The following is an 18861-nucleotide window of genomic DNA, read 5'->3' as shown; positions in this document are numbered from 1 at the left end:
GGATGCTCAAGTTGGGCTTATCACCTTTGGAGGACTCTTTGTTACCGGATGCCCCCCCCCACACACACAAAAAAAAAAAAAACAAACCTAGTTCTGGGTCCTGGATGCCCATCCTAATCTATAGAAAAACAACACAAAATATACAAAACAGGGGCTGGATGGTTCAGCAGCTAGAGCACCTGATGCTCTTGCAGAGGACTGGGATTCCGTTCCCAGCACCCACATGGGATGGCTCGCAATCACCTGTAACGCCAGCTCCATGCTAACTGATACACTCCTCTGGATCCCACATGCATATGATATGCATATTCACACACACACACACACACACACACACACACACACACACACACAAATAAAAACCTTGAAAAATACACAAAAATGGGAAAATGGATCATGTGTAGTTCGGGCCATTCTTGGTCTGTCTCCGCCTTCTCTGCGGCTGTGACAACTGACAGAATGTTTTCGGTTAGCTTTCTTGTTGCTGTGACCGAAATACCCGAGAGAGCAACTTGAAGAGGGACGTGTGTTTTCACTAACAGCTTCAGAGGATCCACTCCATCAATGCTTGTCCCATATCATAGGGGTGGGGACAGGAGGCAGAGAAGGAATCAAGGACCAGGTGTAACCTTCAAGACACACCTCCAGCCACCTATTTCCTTCAAGTAGGCCCTGCTTCCTGAAGTTTCCAGAACCTCCCAGAACAGTACCACCTGCTGGAGACCAAGAGTTCAACAGGCACTATAGGCAATATTCTAATATAACAGAAAGTAAGAAAAAAGGCCAGGAAGTGTGTGTCTGTGTGTATCTGTGTTCTCTGTGTATCTGTGTGTGTCTGCATCTGTCTGTATGTGTGTGTGTCTGTGCATATGTCTGTGTCTTTGTATGTGTATCTGAGTGTCTGTCTGTATGTGTGTGTCTGTGTGTGTTTGTGTCTTTGTGCCAGGAAAGGACCATCTCGTACCCTAGCCTTTCCTCTCTCTGTCTTTCCTATTACTGGTGCTGGCCAGTTCTCAGCCTTGATTCACATGCAGGGCTGAGCTCAGGGTGTCTGTAGGTGACTCCTGTGGGGTCAGCACTGTGTGCTGTGGTTTGGGAAACCTCAGACCTTGTCTGAAGGGAGCTTTGGTTCAAGGTCATGTGAAGAGTCTGCTCTTTCCTTAACCCTGTGAGTTAAGGGGATCATGGCAATCAAACTCATGTCACCAAGCTTGGTGGCGACTGCCTTTACCCACTGAACTGTCTCCACAGCCCTGTTCTGTTTCTTTGAAAGCGAGGTCTCACATAGCCTGGGCTGCTGCGAATCGCTGTGTAGTCAAGGGTGATCTTAAACGTTCGACCCACCCACTGTCATCTCCAGAGTGCCGGACTCCAGGAGTGACCCACCACACAAGTTCCTGTGGTGGGGGCATGGAGCCCAGGCCTTGCTGTAGCTAGGGAAGCTCTCTAGCCAGTGAGCTGTATCTTCAGGTTCTTTGGCAGGAGAGGCCAGGTCCTTGGGTGGGAACGTGGGGCAAGCGTCTCTTCTCCCACACATTCCCTACAGAGGTCAGCAATTAAAAAATAGAAAAAAATAACTTTTTTAAATGTTATTTTTAAATTATGTGTGTGAGGGATATGTGCATGTAAACGTCAGTTCCCTTGGAGGCCGGAGGCATCTGCTTCCCCTGGAGCTGGAGTTACAGACCCTGGTGTGGGTGCTGGCATTGGAACTGGGGTCCTCTGCAGTACGTTCTTCACAGAGCCACTTCCCAGCCCAGGACGCCTTTTTTTTTTTTAAAACCCTAATTTTGAAAGCATTCCATCATACCCCCACACACTCATGTCACCTCTGGGAGCACAAAATCAGGAAGACGCCATCTTGGTTACACTGCCTCCCAGGTTTCTAGTCAGGGCCCGTTCACTATCTAGGGATTAGATGGCCGAGTCTTCCTCCCATGTAGGAACCATTGCTCAAAGGAGCAACAGCAAAGTCCCAAGCCCTTTCTGCCTGCCTCTGTTCTAAAGCCTTTCTCCTCTTAAGGGCTAAATTCTCTTCCCAAATGTTGGTTGTTGAGCTCATAGCTTATTCCAGGTAGTCGCTGGTTGACCTTGCAAGATCCCTTCAAAGAGGAACACTATTAGTCACTCTAATGGACAGTTCTTATCAGATCATTTTCCTCAAAGACTCTAGCTGGGCAATGCCCGGCAGCTTGGGTGGTGCCAGGAGTGGCCACGGGAATGGAAGACCATGGCTCATGGCTACCAGGGCCAGTCCTACACTGCCCCTGTTTGCCCAGGGCAGTGTGTCCCTCAAGATAAGGCAACTGTTGTGTTTTGTGCAACAGAACATACACCCTGGCCTGCCCCCGTGATTTTGGTGTCTTCTCCAAGCCCAGTCTCAGACTCTGGGAGACCCTTGACCTTCCACCCCTGTCCCCAGCCTTGCCTCAAAGCCTTGGACACCTCATGTTTATGTCAACAGAGCGGTTGCCAGAGAAGGCAGGCTCCTGCCCGCCAGGGGGTGTCTGGTGGCCAGCCCAGCCAGTTGTTTGTGTTCCTTGTCTCGGTAGTGACCAGAGGGCAGCACGCCTGGACTGGGTCTCTGGGCAACACACTGTTAGGGTCCCAGCTGTCCCTACACATAAAACACCCACTCTGTCAACACCCTCCTGAGGTATCCTCTTTCACAGAGTAAGAATTTAAAGGTTCCCCTGATGGGGCTTCTATTTTCCGCCTGCCCCTCTGCGGGCCTCTCCCTTTCCAGTGAGAGCAGCTCGATATGCCTCCAAGACCCAGAGGGTCTCCAAGAAACAGAGGGTCGGCGCCCGGCCCTGGCCCCTCCTCACCCGAATATTTTCTGCAATGACTGTGGGGCCTGGGCTATGCGGGGAAGTCTGCACCTTTTCCTGTGTGTCATCAAGCTCCTGCAAGCCGCTGCCACCAGCAGAGGGGTCATGCCGACAGCCACCCTCCTTTTGCTTTCCACCCAAACTGTGGGGTGTCTCCGTACCCCTAAACCAACACACAGCTGCTGCTCAATACCAAATATTTCCCAGAGCATGCTTTCTCAGCAAGAACTCCTGAGCTCTCCAGTTCCCCCGTTCCTCTCCCCTGTTCCTCTCCCCCACCACATTCCTCCGCTGGCCTGGGAGCCTGGCAGCAGGAATAACTGACTGATAAGGGCTAAGAACACAGTTCTGGAAGCCAGGAGTTCTACCTTCCCTAGAGGTACCATCTCAGGCCGGTCACTCAACCTCCAGGACTCAGTTTCCTTTGTCAGTAAATCGGGCGCCCCGCCAGCAATATCCTGGTGAGGAATAAATTGGTTCATCTGCAGGTGTTGGGGGGGGGGGTCAGGCTAGCAGCCAGGGAGTGCAAAAGCCCGTGCTACTGAACTCCAGGCTTCATGACGACATCGTGGGGAAAGCCTCGGCTGGCACCAGACCGCGGTGCCCCACTAAACCCCTTGTGTGACCTTGAATGAAATGCCCCGCTATGCAGTAAGAGGACCGATAGACCTGTCCCTGCACAGGCTTCAAAGGGGACAGCGTGTGCTGGCCCTGTGCGGAGAGCAGAGGGGCAACTCGCGGGGAGGAGCCAGGTTCCTGGCACCTGACCCCCACCCCCTCCACATTAGCTGCGGCACTCTGGGCCTGCCAGAGAAACTGGCCTGATTTGGAAAGGAGAGCCAGGGACCAGCGAGGAATTCAGGTCCCTCGGAGGTGCTATAAATAGCCAGCGCTGGCCAGAGGGCCTGGGGCGGGGCGGGTGGGGCCAGGAGAAGCTGGAAAGGAACGGTGGAAAAGGAAGCCGCCAGTCCTCAGTCTGGGGAAGGCCAGCGCACTCCCCTGGAGAGGTCGACGGGAAAATTATCTATGGGTGCCATAGCAGCGAGGGCCCCTGTAGGCACCTCTTCACTCTCCCCAGAGTCGCTCAGAGCCATGGGGAGGGTCAGGAAACTCTTGCCAGCACCTGTGGACTTTGCCCACCGACCCCACGCCATCATCTCCATTCCTTAGAGCAATAGCTCAGTAGCTTGAGAGGAAACTGAGGCCCAGAGATGTCTAAGATCCCACCCTGAATCAAGCTAAGATGGGGCTGTGAGTGGGATTCATTCCCTTCCTATCCAAGGTTGTATGTGAGAACCAAGATGTAAGGACATGTCTTAGGGACAAAGTCTTCCCTGAGTACCAGTGAACAGACAGGATTGTCCTCCAGAAACCCGGGGCTCTTCCTCTTCACTGAGGGACTCATATTTACAATGCTTTACTTTTATCCACGCCTTGTGCATGTGTTTATGGCATGTATGTGTGTGCTTATGCATTTTTAAATATGTATGGACGTGCATGCTGATGTGCATGCCTGTAGAAGCCCGAGCTGACATCAGGAGTCAGCCCCCATCGCTCTTCTCGGAGGCAGGCCTTTCAATCAAACACAGAGCTCAAGCTATGTCCAGCTCGGTAGTCAGATCGCTCTGGGGATCCCATTCCTTCTAAGGCCGGAATTACAGGTGAGCCAAGACACACACCTGGCGTTGATAGGTGTTCTGAGGACACAAACTCTGGTCCTCAAGCTTGCATGGCAATGCCTTTAACCACGAGCCGGCTCCCCCAGCCTCATAGGTACAGCACTTTGGAGATGTTGAGTAAGAGGTGCCTGGATGCAGCCCTAGAAATGAGACCGGACCTAGGCTCAGAAGACCTGAACACAAACCCATGTTGAGCTTACACAAATCAATTTCCCTTTCCAAGCACTCAGCCCCTTAACTTGCAAAGTGAGCCCAATAATTCACGTGTGAGACTAAATGAGACGAGGCATGCTTGAGTGCCTGATTAATGCCCCAGATGTTACAGACTCAAGCCCTGCATATTCATCTCTACAGTCTTGATATTCACTATGTCACCTGGCACATACGAGCTCTCACTAACTGTTGATTCAATCGGAGAATGGAGTCAATGCTTTGCATCTAGATGCTGTATGCTTATGTCATAACAAATGCTCTTGACTATTTATCAGCTGTTGCTGACATTGCATATGGACTGGGCATCTTTTAGGACAAACTTAACAACTCCCATTTGTAGTTTGAGTCTCCTGAGAAACTTTCAGTGCATCTTCACTCTCTGGAGTCTGAGTCTGACCCCCAGACCACTTCCCTAGTTTTTTTTTTTTTTTTAAAGACAGTCTCATGTAGGCAAGGACAATAGCCAGATGCCTGGTGATGCCTGGTTTGTTTGGTGCTGGGATCGAACTCAGGGCTTTAGCATGCTAAGCAAGCACTCTACAAAGTTATGTACCCAGCCTCCCTACCTGTAACCAATATGTTTAGGGTCCTCATTTTAATCAGCAGGTGGTCTGGCCACTTTTTCATTTCCTTGAGAATTCTAGAGCATTTGTATCACCCCCAAATATAGAAACTCGGGGCGGGGGCTGCTAAGCACTCAACTCATGAGCTCTACACTGTCCAGCTGTCCTTCAATGCCATTCTAGCTCGAGTCTTCCTCTGTCTGGTTTGACTGAACTTCTAATGGGTCCCTCAGTGTGGTTCAGTATAGCATATCACAGTGCCGTATAGTATAGTACAGCACGTATGATATGTTAGAGCTTTAGAAGGGTCTCTCATAGCCCAGGCTGGCCTCCTATTCAGTACATAGTCAATGCTGGCCTTGAACTCCTGGTTTCTGCCTCCTTCTCCCAAACGCTGGGTTCACAGGTGTGCACCACTGCACTGAATCTGCAAAAACTGAAGTAGAATGTGTGTCTCACCAGCTCAGCGACAAACAGCCCCTCCAATCCTGCAGCGGGAATTTTCTCTGGTCCGGCCCAGCTCTGAGTCCAGACAAATCTTTCCGACCTCGGTCCCATAGCTGCTTATAAAATAATTACTCAGAGGCTTATATTAATTATGAACTGATGGCCTATGGCTCAAGCTTCTTGCTAGTAGCTCTTATAACTCAACCCAGTCCTATTAATCTATAAGCCACCACGTTGCTGTGGCGTTACCAGTCTGCTGACATCTTGCTTGACATTCTTGGCGGCTGCTGGCGTCTCACTCACCACCTTTCTTTTCTCTGTATCTCTACTTGGATTTCCTGCCTGACCATACATGGATTTTTGTCATAGGCCAAAACAGCTTTACTTACTAGCCAATGGAACAGCGTATATTCACAGTGTACAGAAAGGCATCCCACAGCAATATTCTGTTCTCCCTCCGGCTTCCTTCCTAAGACTCTCCAACCACTCAGGTGGTGGTGTTACTTCCTCAAACGTAGCAGGAAATCTCAGAACCTCTGCAGCCACCCCAAAAAAACCCCTGCACACACCTTTCACTCCCTCCTCACCTACCCCCTCCCCCTCTGCTGGAACTTTCCCTTTAGATAGGCGTATGAATGCCTCCTTTGTCTACTTTCCAGCGCTCCCTGTTTCTTCCAAAGTCCTTCCCTATTAAAAATCTAATCTAAGCTGGAGAGGTAGCTAAGTGGTTAAGAGCACATTTTGCTCTCGCAGAAGACCTGAGTTCAGTTTCCAGTACCCCCATGGGTAACTCATAACTTCCTGTAACTTCACCTCCAATGTATCTGACGCCCCCTTCTGGCCTCTGCAGGCACCTGCACTCACATGCATATATACACACAGAGAGACATACACACAAGCACACAATTAAAAATAAAAAATAAGGGCCAAGCCCAGCATGGTGTGCATGCCTTTAATCCCAGCACTTAGTAGACAGAGGCATGAAGATCTTGTGAGTTCAGGGCCAGACTAGTCTATAGAGGAAATTCCAAGACAGCCACAAACTATTACACAGAGAAACCCTGTCTTAAAACAAACAAACAAACAAACAAACAAATGAATAAATAAATAAATAAATAGGAAGAAAGGCCAGGCACAGTGGTGCATGCCTTTAACCCACCATTTGGAGACAGAGCCAGGTAAATCTCTGAGTTTGAGGCCAGCCTGGTCTTACAAGCAGAGTCCCAGGATAGTCCGGACTATATAGCAAGACCCTGTCTCAAAAAAAAAAAATAGACAAACAAATAAGAAGTAAACATCTTTCTAAAATGTAATCTCACCCTTGGTCATTGTTGGAACAATCCTTGCCTGTTTTCCCCAGCACTTACCAAAACCTATCACTTATTTGACTTAGCTTGTCTGGCCGCTGACACCCGCAAGCTCCCGAGAGCAGGGCTCTCCTTTGCTTCGTTCTTTGGATTGCTCTGCACCTCTGTGCCCAGAACAGTTCCTGGCAGAGAGCATCTGCTCAGCACACGTTTGTCAGATGAGCACAGGCCTGATGCAGGGATGAAGGCTGAACATTTGCCCTTTGCACTAAATGGGATTTTAATCCTACCAGATCCACTTTGGGTCTCTATGACCTCAAGTAAGCACCCTAACCCTTTTGTGAGTCTCTGTGTCCCCATGTTTAGTGTGGCAAGAATTACCTCCCATGGCTATGGAGAGTCTTAAATACACGTTTACAGGTAAACCACTAAACTCGCTAGCAGGCCCATTTAGAAACTTTGGAACTCGGTAAACTGAGCACCCTAAGGCTGTAGGATTAGTGGTGGCAGCCAGAAAGATGATTGAACTTGGTCCTCAATCATGAAAACCAGAGTTTGGATCCCAGCACCCACAGAAAAAGCTGGGTGGCCTTGAAACACCTGTAAACCCTGCACGGAGCAGGGCAGAAACCTGAGGATGACAGGGCTCACTGATTTCTAGTTTAACTCAGACAAGTGAGGCATAGCTTTAGGGAGTATCCTGCCTCAAAGAAACAGGTGGAGAGCAATAGAGGAAGACTCCTGGTGTCCTCTTCTGGACATCATACACACAGGAAGCATATGCTCTCACAGACACACCCCCACACCCCACACACATACACACACATAGACATCTTTAAAAGAAAAAAGACCAGCAGCCAATTGCTGTGGCAACCAGGACTCACAACAAACATATGCAGCATGAAGTAGCAAGAGACGTTCTCACTTCAAAGCATTGGTTTCTATCTCGTGCCCTCCCAGACCCCCCAAACAGGAATGGCCGGGGTCTCTACAATTTCCTGTACCACCACAGGCTCTCATCCTGTTTAAAACACTGTGAGGGCTTCTCCCCAAAAGCTCTGTTGAGAACACAAGGTGAGAGGGGAGAGAGAGGTGGGGAAGAGTTGGCCCAGCCCTCCACACCTGCCAGCTTCCTGTCTGCCTGCTGATAAATAGGGGAAGAAGCATGGCCAGAGTTTCCATTCCCCCCCCCCCCCCCCGTCACCGACAGTCATCCAGTTAAAAAAAAAAGATGGGAGACAGCTCCAGGGAGGGGTGGGGCCCTGCTTATAAAGCCTGCAGCCGAGGGCGGGCGAGAGCACCAAGCCTGGTCTTCTGGTCATCCCCAGCCAAGCTGAGCTGTTGACAGCTGCTTGGGATTCTGCCTCCAGGCTCCAGCTGGCTTCACAGCCCCTCCACTTCTCAGCCACTGTCCCTCCATGGCTCAGAAAGAAGAGGTCGCTGAGGCTGCAGCGCAGCCTCCCAGAATGGAGAAGATCTGGAGAACCTAGAAGACCCTGAGAAGAAGCTGAAGGAGCTCATCGACCTGCCGCCCTTTGAGATCGTCACTGGGTGAGCCTTGTGTGGGGCTGGGGTCTCCTGCCTGGGAGAGTGTGGGGGTCTGAGCAGGCTGCGGAAGGTTAGGAGGGGAATAACAGGGCCAAGATCAGGCTCAAACTCTGTGGCCCACATCCTAGCAGGGGCTTCAGGGCGGCAAATGCCTCTTGACTTTTTTTTTTTGAGGCAGGGTCTTACCATGTAACTTTGACTGACCCGGATCTCACTCTGTAGACCAGACTGGCCTTGAACTCACACAGATCCTCCTGCCCCTTCCTTTTCTGTGTTGGGATTAAAGGCATGTACCACCAGGTCCAGCTACTCTTGGCTTCTTGAGGTGACACTTTAGACTCTGTAATCAGTGGGAGATGGGAATGGGAGTGCCTCTGAGAAAGGGACCCACAGAATCATGGCAGTTTCTGACGTGTGCAAAGGCAGAATCGTGCCTTGCTGAGAGAAGCTTCAAGAGGATGGTGGTGGCATGGATGCTGTGGAGAGGGAGAGAGAAAGAGCCCTGGGGCCATCTGGACTTGCCTCAGGTACTGGGTAACACCAGTCCCTGTGCATATGACCCACCCCCAAAGGAGTGTGGTGAGAAGATCCTGGCAGGACCGTCATCTCCCGGAGTGCAGACGTTAGGAGCTTCTACCCAGAGGAGCTGTCCCCACAGGCTCCACACAGCCCGGAGCAACTGTGCCCAGATCAAACAGTCTGCAGGTCCCTGAGGGAGAGCCATGTTCAGGTCCCCTCTTGTCCAGATTGTCCCATCTCCAGAAATGAACAATAGCAGCCTTCCTCCTCACCTCTCTCTATTCCGAGAGAGAAAGACACTGCTAGGTCAAGGCAGGAGTAAGGAGGCAGGCGGCAGGCTTCCCCCTGCACGGGGCTTTCTCATGGCAGGCTCGGCAATGTGCAAAGACTGGGTGGAGGCACACTGATTCTCAGGGGAACAAAGCCACGGATGCTCTCATGGGGAGAAGCAGCCCTGGAGAGTAGTTTGGACTTGCTGCTGTCTTATGCTTGATGTGCAATGCCCTAGGCGTGGCCTCCATTTTCCTATTTCTAACATGAGGAAGCTCACCTGACTTGATTCTTAATGTCCCTTCCTGCTCAGATATTTTCTGACTTCTAAGAGAGCCCAGGGGAAATGTAGCTTGGTTCCTGAGACGTGAGTAGCCACTGAACTTCCATTCACTCTTGCTCACCCAGCTAATCCTGCTCTCATCTCGGATTAAGGGAACAGCTGGGCACAGACTAATATAGACACAGGGAAAGCCTAGGGCAAACAGGCCAGCAGAGTCCTCAATTCCAGTGGCTTGCCTATGGCAGAGGATCCTTTTACTGACACATGAGCATGCTGGACCATGCTGTCCTGGGTTACACACATGCCTTCCACTCTCTGCAGCTCTTGATCTCCAGGTACAGGGCAAGGTGAGCCAACAACAAAATTAGACTGTTGACTTGAACATTGCACTGGAGTCCCAGGGCAGTGGAGCCTGAAGGTCTCGGAAGTAACCGACATTTGTCTAAGGCTTCACAACACAGTCAAGAGAATGCTTATTCATAATGCAGAGAGAGAGAGAGAAACAGACTCAGAGAAACTGAACAATATACCTAAGACCAAAGAACCAGGAAGTGACAGGTTTCTGGACTCCCAGCCAAGTGTCGTCTCCCATGGCGATGAGAGTTACAGGTTTTCCATGACCCAAGGCTCAAAGACAGGGGCACAGAGGGGCACAGTTCTGGGTCTCAGAGAGCACTTCTGGATGGAGGTGGAGCTCTGAGTGTTTCCTGGACACAGCAACAGCTGTGGTGATCTGTCCTCTAGGCTCTCTGGATAAACAGATACTTAAAATAGCCCAGAGGTGTGGCCTTGTTCTCCGGACCGGGAAAGATGGCTGGCCTCTCCTTCCCTTTCCAGGGCCAGCGAAGTCGCTCCTTCCCTAGTCTTGGCTCCACAGGGGATGGCTCTAAAATGCTCCTTAGATTTGGGCTGAAGCTAGAAGAGCAGAGAACACATTTCAGAACAGTCTGAAGCAAGGAGGGTTTGTAGAGGCACGAGGAGAGAGATTTGTCTGTGGTGATCTGTTTACATGGGGTGCTTCAGATAGATAGATGGAAAGCAGACCTGAGCACAAGGACAAGAAAAAGATGGCAGAAGATTCTGGAAAAGGGTCTAAAGCCATAGGTGTGCTGAAGCCAGATCCTCCCTTCTGGAGAGAAGATTCTGCCCATCTCTTCCCCATCCTGTATCCAGGGATTTCCACTCATGCTTTGAGATCTCCATAGTGCAGGGGTTACATGAGAGAAATTAGCAAACGCTGGGCTTGCAACATGCCTCAGCAGGTAAAGGAGCTTGCATGCTAGCCTGGCAGCCTGAGTTTGAGTCCCAGACCTCACGTAAAGTGGAAGGAAAGAACCAACTTCACAAAATTGTCCTCTGGACTCCAAAACAAGTGGCATGACATACAGAGACTGATGTCCACACCACATATCATGTGCAATTACACACACACACACACCACACACACACACACACGCACGCACGCACGCACGCACGCACGCACGCACGCATGCACGCACGCACGCAGGCGCTTTATGATGATTATGTAAAAAGAAAAATCACGACACATTACAACTTGGGGATTTTTTTTCCCTCTTTCTCTCAGAAAGCTGGTTATATTTGTCTCAATTCCGGAAGTTCCTTTTCTGTGGTTTGCCTAAACTCAGGGTGGCTCTTTGAAAGGTATAACTCTTAGAGGCTTAGAGACGGCATCATGCATCAGTACTAGCTATAGCTTATTAAGTGTCTACTATTGCTCAAAATCTGGGAGGTTGGATTACTCAGTTATTTGCATATAGAAAAATAAAACCTCAGAGGGACAGGGACTTTGCTCGAGGCTAGTCAGAGTCATAGGGCATGAACCTCAGGACCTTGTGACTCCAGAGCATAGCACTACCTCAAGCAAACCATAACGAGGACTTTTATATTCACGAATATTTGCCACCTATGAATTGTGCACTTAGTGCTTATTTCCATTAGGGTAGCTGTCCTGCAGGAAAGCAATGACTCTCTCTCACTGCTTTATCTCTAGCTCTCAATTGGTGCTCAATAAATATTTGTAGGATAAATGAATGGACTAATGAATGGGCACTTCGTGTGTTAGGCTGTCTGCCAGGCGCTGTAACAGGAAGTGAGCTGGAGGAGGGCTTCTAATGCAGAGAATATAAAGAGACTTGCAGTTCTCAGCATGTAGAAATTTCCAAGCATTCCCTTGCAGAAAGCACAGGGGTGCTCTAGGACAACACGATCTCCATCTTTCCATCTCTGCCATGGTGATCCTGGACCTACCTAGTGCCACCCTTCTATGTGTGGAATCGTGTATGCTTCTGTAGAAAGCACAGCCTGCTGTCACAGGGTATGGGGGCTGAAGATAAATGGCACAATGAGTTTTCTCTTAACTACGTCTTCTCAGTCTTCTAGGTTTACTTACTGTATGTGTACATATGGATGTTTTGCTCACATGTATGTCTGTGGAATGAGCCTTCAAACCTGTGTGTGTGTGTGTGTGTGTGTGTGTGTGTGTGTGTGTGTGTAAGCATGCATACCATGGTGTATATGTGGAGGTCAGGAGAACTCCCTTGAGAGATGATCCCCACCTTCACCTTGTTTGAGGCAGGTCTCTTGTTTTGCAGTGTCTGCCCAGCTAGCTGGCCCATGGGCTGCCAGAGAGTCTTCTGTTCCTGCTCCTGCCAGGGCTACAGACAGGGGCACTACCACATTTGGCTCTTTACTTGGGTTCTGGAGATCCAAAGTCAGGTCTTGACTCGGCTGGTTTCAAAATGTACAGAGATCTGCCCATCTGCCTCACCAGTGCTGGGTTAAAGGCATGCACTATCCTTATGCCACAAATCCCCACCCTGGCCTCTGAGCATGCTGAAGAGTGGGCTACTGGAAACAGGAAATGGCCCACCAGCTGCCACCCTGCCTTCAGGGAGGTCAAAGCTGTGTGGATTGAGTGTCCCATGGAGAAGGCAATGGCTTCCTGCTTGCTTTGGGTAAAACCTCATCAGTTCTGCAAATCTAGCCTTTTCTCCTTAGTTCTAGAACCTTCTGTTTGCTCTATACTCCTCTTCCTGACTGGGCCCACCGTTTATAAGGCAGGAGTACCTTGGTGGGTCTCCAGGCAAAGGTATGCCGCAAAGATCATACCACACAACAGATCTCATGCAAGAGATTTATTGGGGTTGGGAGGGAAAGGCCGTCTCAGAGTGGGTACATGAGAGACAGAGAGAGCAAGAGCGAGAGAGCACTAGAGGAGTCTGTGATGACCTAACTGCTGGCGCTGAGTCGCTCCAGGCAGGCTGGGGGAGCGCCTGATCTCTAACCCTCTCTCCTGGTGTCGGCCCTGGGAGTCTGAGAAAGGCGGCTGTCTATCGAAAGCAGCAGCTCCCCCTCGGTCAAGGGCTCACAGACAGGTCCAGTGAGGGAAACTGAAGCAGTCAACATCCGTCTGTCCCGAGTGCATGCTCCACTGCGTGGGCCACTGTGTGGCAGATATTCCGTCTCTGACCAGCTTCCAGGGACTCCACTGCTGCCCCCCTTCATTATGTATCTGTGCCTGGGAAACACAAATGTTTAAAGCATGCACCTTGGAAACAACACGCACTACACCACCCACATTGGCTCTCCCTGCTTGGGCAGACGTACTCTCTTTTGTGAATAGGTATGAGGGTCCAGTGTTTCTCTGTTTGTTCCTGGCGATGCCCAGTGTGAGCGGTGCCTAAGGAGGGCACTGGAGTCACACTCCTGGGTCTTCACCTGGACAAGTGACTAGGTGCAGAGAACAAGACCTGCCACCGTTGTCACTCTCCAGCCTGCCCTCCCAACACGCATGCACACATCACACATCACACAGTTACACACAGAGAGACAGGATGTCCCTCCTTCTTTAACAGTGAGATCTACTGAGGTTGAGAGTAATACTCAGCCATATTGTGTGATTAGGAAAAAGGTTTACAACTGAGAAGTTAGAGTCCCTGCTTCCTTTCTTCCCCTGGCGTATCCTGTGTTTCCACAGTGGCCTGAGGTAGCCATGTTATCCAGCTCTCTGCAATAATTCTAGGCCTCTGGCAGCTCTTTCCTGGTTGAGAGTAGTCCATAGGAGACCCAAAGAGCCTTATTTGACCTTTCTGCTCCTTCTGACCGAGAGGCCCACGTAGGAGCCAGAGGAACCAGGCAAGCCCAGGCTCTAGCCTAGCCAAGGAGAGTTGTAGGCGGCAGGTCTTCCCTTAAGCAGCTAGCCGAGAGGCCCTGCAGGGAGAGGGGCGGGTGGGCTCGGGACTGGGCAGGGCTGGGTCAGAAAGGATATTTATAGAGAGGCGACCTTTCTTCCTCTCCCATGGGTTTAGGATTCTGGGTTCTCTCTTCCTTCATGCTTGGGAAGAGAGGAGGGGCAAATGCCAGAGTTCCTGTGGGAGGGGCTTCTTCGAGAAGTAGTTCTCATCCACTCAGCCAGCTTGCTACTGTTGACTGGGCCCAATTCTTGCTCTTCGTGAGCCACACCTAACAAAGTTGAAGCAATGCTTTACACATGGGGTGTGGGGGCGGGATGAGGGTAGCTCACCGGCAAACCAAACAACAAAACCCTGAAGGACCACATGGGGCAGCTACTACTTAAAGCCCCAAGCCTACAGCATAGCCCTAAATACTTCCAACACCACCCTCCCCAGGATCCAGCATAGAAGGCAACTCTGGGCTCTGGCTTGGACTCCTGTCAGGGAGGGCGAGCAGTCTAACAAGTCTTTAAATACCAAAAACATGAGTTCTGTGTTCTCAGGAACAGGAATCTCTTTCAGGAAGAAAGGGGACCCCTGAGGAACAGGTAGAGCCGGAGGTGGTTTGGTGGGTGAGCGAAACTATGCAATGGGGAGTATTCCATCAGGGTTTGAAAGAGGAAAGGAAAAACAGCAGGTGATTGCTCCTGCTGAAATGTTAAGTAAATAATAAACACTTCCAGCTAGGGATGGAGGTGCTTAGAGAGCTAAATATAGCCCTGAAGGAATCCTGGGGCTGGGTCCTCCGACAGATCCATCTCCATATGGGAAACTTGACTTGCCAGCAGGGGACATGGAACTTGGGTGGAGACGTTCTGTGATGAGGCCAGGAGGAGGTAAGTCACTGGGGCTTCCTGGTTCTTCCAATCGGCTGCTTCGCTTTAAGCAGCCAAGGTCTGGGACACAAGGGACTCCCCTGTAGCCCTGGAGTCTGCTGACCTTTCTGGGGAAAGGTAAGGAGGAGAGACGCCCCCCCCACTCCCAGTGAGTTAGCAGGGCATGTCCTGCAGCAGGTGCAGAGATCACACATTTATTCTGTGGCGCTGGGGGTCTCTCATGCTAGGCAAGTGCTCTCACAGAGCCGCACCCCAGCCCCTGTGGCCGCAGAACATGGAAAGAGGGCTCTCTGGCCAGCACTTTCCACTCCTGACTGAAAACTCTCATTTTCATTGCCTCCAAACCTATACGGCTCTACATTTTAGGAATGTACTCACAAACAAGAAAACTAAAAACAATCTTTGAGACCACAAGATGGCTGGCTCAGCAGGTAAAGATGCTTGCTGTCAATCCTGATGACCTAACCTCGATCCTCTGAACCGCGGGGTGGAAGGAAAGAAACTTCGCTCACAAGTGTCCTCTGACCTCCACACACACGATGTGGCACAAGGGCCTCCTCCCAATAAATAAATAAATATAAATAAAGGTTTATACATATGTAATTTTAAAAGAACAGCACTGTCAACTCTGACGCCTGCTCTCCTTATCAATGCCACGCTGTTCTTTAAAATGCCCAGCTACTCCTATTCCATCCACTGCCTGGTATAACTCTCCCTTAAATCTACACACCAAGCCCACTGCCAAAGACATCTAGAGGGCTCTTTAACCTCAGGCCGTGTCCAGTTGTACTGCACCAGCCTGGTATCACCAGGTCTTCCCTGGATGCCATGCTTTCTTCGAGAACTAGAAAACATTTGTACTGACTCCTGAATCAAGGTTTAACTTTCACGACCCTCCATATGTCGTCCAAGACTGTCCTCATTGCTGTAACAAATGCCTGACAAGAGGCAACCGAAGAGGAGTTTCTTTGGGTCCACAGAGTGAGGAGATGTCCTTCGAAGCAGAGCAGGCGTGAGTGAGGCAGCTGGTCACATGGCATCCAGTCAGGGAGCCGGAAGCACTGAATGCTGGCCTGCTCACCTTCTCTCCAATCTGAGGCCTGAGCCCACGGTTTGGTACCTAAAATTCAAATTAGCTCTTCCCTTCGAGGGTAAATCTCCCGGGAAACACTCTCACAGACATTCCCAGAGATGTGTCTCCAGGGTGGTTCTAAATGCAGTGGAATTGACAAACTAACCATCCCACTCCATGTCCTCTCCCGTCCACATTTGCAGTGTTCTAGCATTCTCGACCGTTTATTTACATGGCTCCCATCTACATCCTAGCTATTATTAGATGACAGCCATGTGGAGGCCAAGGGCCAAATGATCCGATACTACACCCAAGCTTACCTAGCCTGTGGTACCTCGGGTAGACTTGTCTCACAGATAATTCTTAGCCCCTGATCATGTGACACCCCTTTCAATTGAGAAACAGCCAATAGGAGAACACGGTATTATGATGAATATCGGCCACTCCGTGACCAAAATGCAATCTATGTGAGCTACAAGTAGAAATGAAGGCATGGAACACTCCATAAAATCTTTGTCCTGCTTCCTCGTGAGAAATTCCACAACCTACTGCCTCATTAAATTGCTATTCTCATGCCAGGCAGTGGTGTCTTAATCCCAGCACTTGGGAGGCAGAGGCAGGTAGATCTCTGTGAGTTCGAGGCCAGCCTGGTCTATATTAGTTCCAGGACAGCCAGGGCTACATAAAAAGACCTTTGTTGTTTCTAAGGGTAAATATTTTTATACTGATGTGTATATGTCACTGAATGTGTGCCGGTGACTTTGGAAGCCAGAAGAGGGTGTCAGAGCTCTTGGAACTAGAGTTACAGGTGGTTGTGAGTCGCTGAACATTGATACTGGGAATCAAACCAAACTCAAGTCTCCTCAAAGAGTAGTAAGCAGTCCTGACCTCTGTGCGCCCCCCTCTATATATGTGTGTGTGTGTGTGTGTGTGTGTGTGTGTGTGAGTATTAGCACAGGCAAAGCCCATTTTCAGTAAGAATGAATGGGTCTTGAGAGCTGCCCGATCTAGGTCTAAGAAACAAGGGCTCATCGTTCCCTTCTTCCCTGCCTTGTCTCTCCTTGACTTACAGGGAGCGGCTGCCTGTCAACTTCTTTAAATTTCAGTTCCGGAACGTGGAGTACAGTTCTGGGCGGAACAAGACCTTCCTCTGCTATGTGGTGGAAGCTCAGAGCAAGGGAGGCCAGGTGCAGGCGTCCCGGGGCTACCTGGAGGATGAGCATGCAGGTGCCCATGCTGAGGAGGCTTTCTTTAACACCATCCTGCCGGCCTGCGACCCGGCCCTGAAGCTACAAGTCACCTGGCTACGTGTCCTCCAGCCCCTGTGCAGCCTGCGACTTCGAGACCGAATTCTCAAAACAAGCTCAGCTGAAGACAGAGAACCTGCGCCTGATCATCCCTGATGTGGCGTCGGCTCAGCCGTTAAGAGCATGTGTGGAGGCAGCCAGCTCCAGGGGCTCACAGGCTCTTGCCTCTCAGAAGAAGCTGGCCCAGGTTTGACTCTGAACATCCACGTGGTGGTTTACAACCACCCATAACTCCACTTCCTGGGACTCCAAGTCCTTACTGTGGATACTTCCTAGATTCCTATTCCCAAATTCACAACCTCTGTTTTTCTGTAATGCAGAATTTTCATTCTTGGGGCAACTTCTTGCTTTTTCTTTTGCCATCTTTTTTTCTTTCTTTTCTTTTTTTTTTTTTTTTTTTTTTCTTTAAAAAAATTTATGGATATAGGTATTTTGCTTGTGTGTGTTCGTGTACCATGTGCATACTTGGTACCAAGGAGGCCAGAAGAGGCATTGGATCCCATGGGACTGGAGTTACAGGTATTTGTGAGGCCCCACATGGTGCTGGGAATCAAAGCCAGGTCCTCTGGAAGAGCACCCAGAGCTCTTAAGCTCTGAGCCGTCTCTCCAGGCCTGCATTCATCTTCTGATTTTAGCCGGATCTGCTCTCCGCTTTCAAAGGGCTGTTCTTTGAGTTGCTCAGTGGTTGCTGGGTGGATGCCTAAGGCCAGGGCATTCTTACTGTGAATCACCCAGGGAACTAACTCATGGAGAGTCAAATGCTATCAGGTGAGAGTAGTGAGCTATTTTATACCAGAATGTCTAAAGGGTTAAGAGATGTTTGTAACGGAACTAGCAGCTCAGAAGTAGCCTCCTCCAGATGTCAAGAGGTGATAGGAAACTGGAAATAAAGATGAGCTGTTTAGGCAAATAATTAGGACACAATTAAGGCCAATTTGGCCTCTTGCTGAGGGTAAATTAGACTCTCACAGAAACAGGCCAATTATCCTCAGGAAAGAGGGTAAAAGATCCTTCACTATCCTTTGAATTTGGTCTGGTCTACTTTGCTCCCATGGAACTGCTGTGACTGAACCCCTTCCCAAGGCCGGAGTTGCTGATCGAAACCTAGCGATGGTGAAGGCTCTTCACTGCACTCCTACCGAGTTTAATTCTGGAACAACTGCTGTATTCATAAAACATGGGCGCAGCATGTGTCCATGAAGATCATTCAATTTACGTTTGATGTTTCTCGCTCCTAATACCCTTAAGAGAAGATGCTGCTTCACAGGCACGTTCTGGAAATCTCAATGTTCCGGAGCTGCGTGTTGGCAGTGTTTGCTATTAGGTAAGCACGTGGGGTGCCCAGACATCCTCAGGCTGCATCTTCCTGTCCTAGCCAACACATTTTCAGTCTATTCTTTTCAGCAAAAGGACAGAGACTTTGTGGGCAGTCATGAGGTAGGTTCCCACCATAAAATAACACAGGACACTGGGTCAGGACAGCAGTAATGACAGATGTCAAGGTGATGCCTAGAAATACAGAACTTGCTTACAATTCCTTAAAGATTTTTGTTAGTGTGTGTACCCCTACTGTAACTGCCTAGATAGCATAAGACTCACCAGAATGGTGACCACTGGCGTAACTTTAACCCTCCCTGAGCTGCTTTCTTTTGCAGTCTTCATGGGAAAGAGGAATATTGTGGTATGTGCCTACAATCCCAGCACTCCAAAGGCAGAGGCAAGAGGATCATGAG

At 50.0% G+C, this 18861-nt stretch overlaps 1 protein-coding gene across 1 annotated transcript; it reads left to right on the top strand.

Moving 5' to 3' along the window:
- The first annotated feature begins 8313 nt into the window (after positions 1–8313).
- On the top strand, positions 8314–17321 carry LOC114702158 (C->U-editing enzyme APOBEC-2). Its single transcript, XM_028882489.2, is given in 4 exon segments — positions 8314–8486; positions 8489–8591; positions 16894–17125; positions 17127–17321. Coding segments are annotated over 4 exon segments (558 nt in total). The 5' UTR covers positions 8314–8458.
- The last annotated feature ends 1540 nt before the right edge of the window (positions 17322–18861 follow it).

This window comes from Peromyscus leucopus, unplaced genomic scaffold (genome assembly GCF_004664715.2).
Source record: "Peromyscus leucopus breed LL Stock unplaced genomic scaffold, UCI_PerLeu_2.1 scaffold_555, whole genome shotgun sequence".
NCBI classification, from domain to species: domain Eukaryota; kingdom Metazoa; phylum Chordata; class Mammalia; order Rodentia; family Cricetidae; genus Peromyscus; species Peromyscus leucopus.
Note: the sequence above shows the minus strand (reverse complement) of the source record. Positions and strands in the feature narration are given on the sequence as shown.